The 4,591-nt window shown below is 54.3% G+C and overlaps 1 protein-coding gene across 1 annotated transcript in view; it reads right to left on the bottom strand.

The window, feature by feature from the left end:
- The window catches only part of ZNF362 (zinc finger protein 362), a 28,117-nt gene that overhangs the window by 21,866 nt on the left and 1,660 nt on the right, over positions 1-4,591 (bottom strand). Inside the window, exons 2-3 of the mRNA XM_011972539.1 lie at positions 295-358; positions 1-111 (exon numbers count right to left, since the gene is read on the bottom strand). Of these exons, the coding sequence (XP_011827929.1) occupies positions 1-111; positions 295-358 (175 nt within the window). The remainder of the gene's footprint in view (positions 112-294; positions 359-4,591) is intronic.

Genomic DNA, 4,591 nt, shown 5'->3' on the forward strand with positions numbered 1-4,591 from the left:
CACTAGCAGCGGCTGCTGCGACGAGGCCGACGTGGGCGGCAGGTGAGGCGGCCTGATCTTCTCCGCCATCAGCTGCTCCTTGATCTTGTTAATCAGGACCAGGTTGTCCAGCTGCGGGCGTAAGACGACGGGCTGAGGAGGTCTGGACCGCGTCCCACGCCTTCCCCAGGCCTGCTGGTCCACCCGCGCCCCTCGCTCCTCACCCCTCGCCCCACAAGGCACAGCCAAAACCCAGGGCGAAGCGAAGCAGCTCCAAGGAGGGTAGGGCATCCAGAGAGGCGACGTCAGTCTTACCTGGCTGGGCATGGTGGGAGGAGGGGGCCAGAAGTAGGGGTTGTTAAATCGAGGCTCGGCCATCCTGCGGGAAGAGAGCGACTGTCACCGGGAAGAGAGCCCTCCCCACAGACTGGGGCGAGCACCCCTTAGCTGCGCCCACTCAAGTCGGGGCCAGTGTCTGGGATCCATGTCCCCATGGGTCCCCCCCGCTTCACAGCACAGCAGGCCTCCCACCTGGCCCAGGGAGTCACATCTCCAGGCTGAAAAACCTGGAATTGAGTGACACCCCCCGCTTAGTGGGCCCCACAGGGCAAACGTCACATCCAGACTGGAGTACTCTCGACCAGCTCCCACCCCTGTCACCCCAATGCTGGCCAACCAATCTCCATCCCCCAGGAGGGCCCCAGGCTACTGTGCCAACCCCATGCGTTCCACACAGAAGGGCCCCCGAGTCCAGAGACAAACTGGGGCGGACTGGAGCAAATTTGTAAATGCCCATCCCTGATCCCTGCCCTTCTGCCCCCTGTCCCTTTGAGTACAGACATCCTTCTCAAAATCAGGGGGCAACATGGGGTCACCAGATATAGCCTTTCTGAGGGGCAGTCTGGCAGGACAATTTACAGTGACCCAAATGATTATTGCCTTTTGACTCAAGAAACTGTACTTCTGGAAAGTTATCTTCAAGAAACAGGCCACATGTGGTTGTTCAATGCCACGTGCAACACCTGGCCCACGACGATGTGGATAAGAACGCTGTGGTCACGGAGGGGCCGAAGAGGCCTGAAGCTAGGGCAGTCTGGGGCTCTTTGGTAAAAGTGTGTGACAGACTGGTGGCCCTCACCTCTGGCAAGTTCCATGGCAGGCCTGTGCGGTTAGAAGGCCTTTTCAACCAGGGCAGTATGAAGGATGGGCCTTCAGGGCTATCTCAGTCTTCCAGAAGGTTTGTCTTCCTGCGACCCTAGAGTAAGTCAAGAAGTGACTTACAGGGACCATGTCTCACAGAGGGTTTCCATTAAGCCTTGCTCCCTGTCAAGTTTCTCTTAGCTCTCTCTTATGGAAATCACTTGCCTAACTGGTATCGTTGCTTAAATGAAATTGTTTATTTTGACAGGAAAGACCAAAATGAAGCACTTTCAACCTCTTTTCCTCATCCTATGAGCGTGAAAAGCCCCTATTGGAATGGTAGCTATAAGGTTTCGAGAGAAAACCCTCGATAAGGACACGATCTAATCTCAATATTTTAAGAAAGACATTTTAGATGAATTATCTCTTGTGATCTTTACTTGAAAGGAGGCACAAGAGGTATTATTATACCATTTTATCAGTGAAGAAACTGAGGCTCAGAGAGAAGGGAAGGAGGAAACCTGTCCAAGGCCACAAGGCGAAGGTGCCACAGTCAAAACTAGAAATCAGATTTGCTCAAGCTGGTTCCTCTGGGGAATTTGCTTTGCAAACCCTAGTCTTTGGTAGAGCAAATGCCCATATGCAAATGGCTCAGTATCTATAGGCAAACGTCCTTACCCCTCACTCCCAGCCTGAGGGCCAGTTTGGGTCGGAGCACCCTCCTGAGGCGGCTGGGGCAGCTCCTGCCCTCCATCAGCCCTCCTGCTCCTCCACCCACAGGCACCAAGATGCCCTTCCCTCTGCCCACCCATCCCTTACAGCCCAACACAAGAAGTACTTCCTGCCTGGAGTTCTCCCTGAATGCTCCAGACCCCTGGGACTTCTCCTTTCCCAGAACAAACTCAAAACAATAATTACAGTGAGGAGGCTGCAAGTTACCAAGTGTCTCTCTTGTGCCAGGCACAATGACACTGAAAGGCAGGTAGGTACTCTTATCATTCCCATTTTACAACTCAGGACACTGAATTCAGAGAGGTGGAGTGACTTATTCAAGGTCACACAGCAAGTAAGCAGAGAGCTGAGATTCCCACTCTAATCCGCCTGACTCCAAAGTCTAGTTCATCAGTCCCTTACCTATTCAGGGGAATGACAAAGCATCCTGACCACAGGCTTGTGAATAAGCCCTACCTTAGGATGACATGGCTGCGACCCCACAGGTGAGCACCTCCTCACACAGCAGTCTCAGGACCTGTCCCAACCCTGCTGTTGTCCACAGGGAGAAATATGGAGGCGACCGAGATGTAAAGCCAGGGTAAAGAGGCTCCACGGCTAGGGGCAGGGAGCATGGACATTGGATACACCTGTCTTGTTCATCTGGGTATCCCCAGCACCGAGGCCCAAAGGTTATCAATAATGTGAGTTGCATAATGAAATGAATAAATGAAGTAATAATAATCAGAATGATTTTAAAGACAATCCCACACAATTATCTAGCACTGCTCACAGTTTACAAAGCTCTTCTGTGCCCACCAGCATTCTCATTAGAACCTCAGGAGGATGGCAAGCAAGGAAGAATTTTCACTCTCATTTCACGGAGGAAGAAACGAGGGCACCAGGAGGGAGGCACCTTGCTCAGGCCACATGCATGAGAAACAGGAAGCAGCACGGTGCTGTGATGCTGGATGCTAGCTCTCTAAGCCTCAGGTTTCCTCCTCTATAAAATGGGGTGAAACAGGCTATCTTGCCTCACTCCGGCCCTGGCCCAGGACTCTGCCCACTGCACCTCGCTGCTTCTCAGACAGTTCTAGGAGATCCGTCTTTTCCTCCTCTTCGGTTCAGTTCAGTGCCAAGTTCAGAGCCACTACACTGGTCAGGGGGCCATGGGAAGAGGGGGCCTTGCCCAGGGTACCACAGCTGGCATAGAACATCCTCTCTGCCACTTATCAGACCCCTGGTCAGGCAGGGGCCACCCCTCACCCTAGTTGGGCCCCAGATCACTTCATCTGATCCACACCACCTCTGCCTGATTTCTCTGCATCATCTTCTGGCTGGTTCTAAGTAATGATTCAGTCAGTGACCCTAGTCCTGGTGTCCACCTACTGTGTGACAGGCACAGGGAAGACAGGGCAGGGGCCAAACATTTCCTGAGCTCTTCCTGCGTGTCACACGCATTGCATCTCATGTGAGACTCCCAACATGCCTTTGAGGTGGGTATCCCCTGTGCAGCCCTGGGACCTGGACAAGAGGGTGGGCCCTGGCGAGAGGTGAGGGAGGAAGGTAGCCAGGGCCAGGCCAAGCCATTCAGATCCTGCCTAAGGGAGGGGCTTGAAGCCAGAGAGAGATATGGTCAGATGTGTGTTCAGGACAGAGGGACAAGGCAGAAGGACATTCTTGGAAGAGGTCACAGCTTGAGCAAAGGCGTGGAGATGTGGAAGCACAAGGCAGGCTTGGGATAGTGAACAGCACCCACGGGCACTAAAGAGAGCTGCAGAGCAGAGAGGTGGGGAGACACAGGGCACTGAATGCCACGCTAAGATGCTGGGTTGGAATGCTGGTGGTGAGAAGGCGGCAGGAAGCATGCTGGGCCAGGGGAGCAGTGATGCGGAGGTGACTATCTGAGGACCTGGTGAGGGCTGGGGGTGGAGACAGAGCAGCCACCCGGGGGTTGAGTGTGCATGCTAGAATGGGCAGAGGAAACACGCTGGTGGCCAGGCCTCAAGCACGACAAAAGCCAAGACTCTCTACTGTCAGCCCCAAGACACAGGGCTGATCCTCGCAGGGGAGCAAATGTCATTTTGTTTCTCTTATTCTAAAAGGTGAAAAACAGCGGATGGACGGATGAATGAAACACCCCTTCCAAAATACGGCCTGCTGATGGCAGCTGGCCCATCTATCAATCTGTCCATCCATTCATACTGGACAAATCCTCTGGGCCAAACTGGGACCAGTGCTGGGGAGCCTTAGCCAAGTGGAAAGAACTCGGCCCTCCCCGAGCCCCAAGCTAAGTGGAGGAAGCAGACAAGTGGCCCACAAGCTTCTGCAAAGAACTCCGACCTATGAGACCACCTACACAGTACAGTAGCCGCCCTGAGGTCAAAGCTTATGGGCCACATTCCAGTCCTGTCCTCCATGGCCTCCCTGCCACCTGACCCCTCGGAGAAGGCCTGTGTGCCATGACACCTGGCTCCTCACTTTCTCAGCCTCCTTTATAGTCCCTAGCCTCTCTTCCCCACCAATTCAGCTCCTCAGGATAGAGTGGGAGCTCCCTCTCTCCCACCAGCCTCAGTTCCTGGGTGGCCCAACCATTTTAGAATCTAAAGACCAGCCAAGCCCGAAGTCCCCACCTCCAGCTAGGCCTCTCCCTGACGGTCCCTTTGGCCGACTCCTGGGCTGCTCAGACTCTGCGGGCCTGAGCTGGACTTGGTCTTTCCCTATGCCATGCACCTGGTCTGGTCATCCCCCCCTCACAGTG

This window comes from Mandrillus leucophaeus, unplaced genomic scaffold (genome assembly GCF_000951045.1).
Source record: "Mandrillus leucophaeus isolate KB7577 unplaced genomic scaffold, Mleu.le_1.0 Scaffold1297, whole genome shotgun sequence".
NCBI lineage: Eukaryota > Metazoa > Chordata > Mammalia > Primates > Cercopithecidae > Mandrillus > Mandrillus leucophaeus.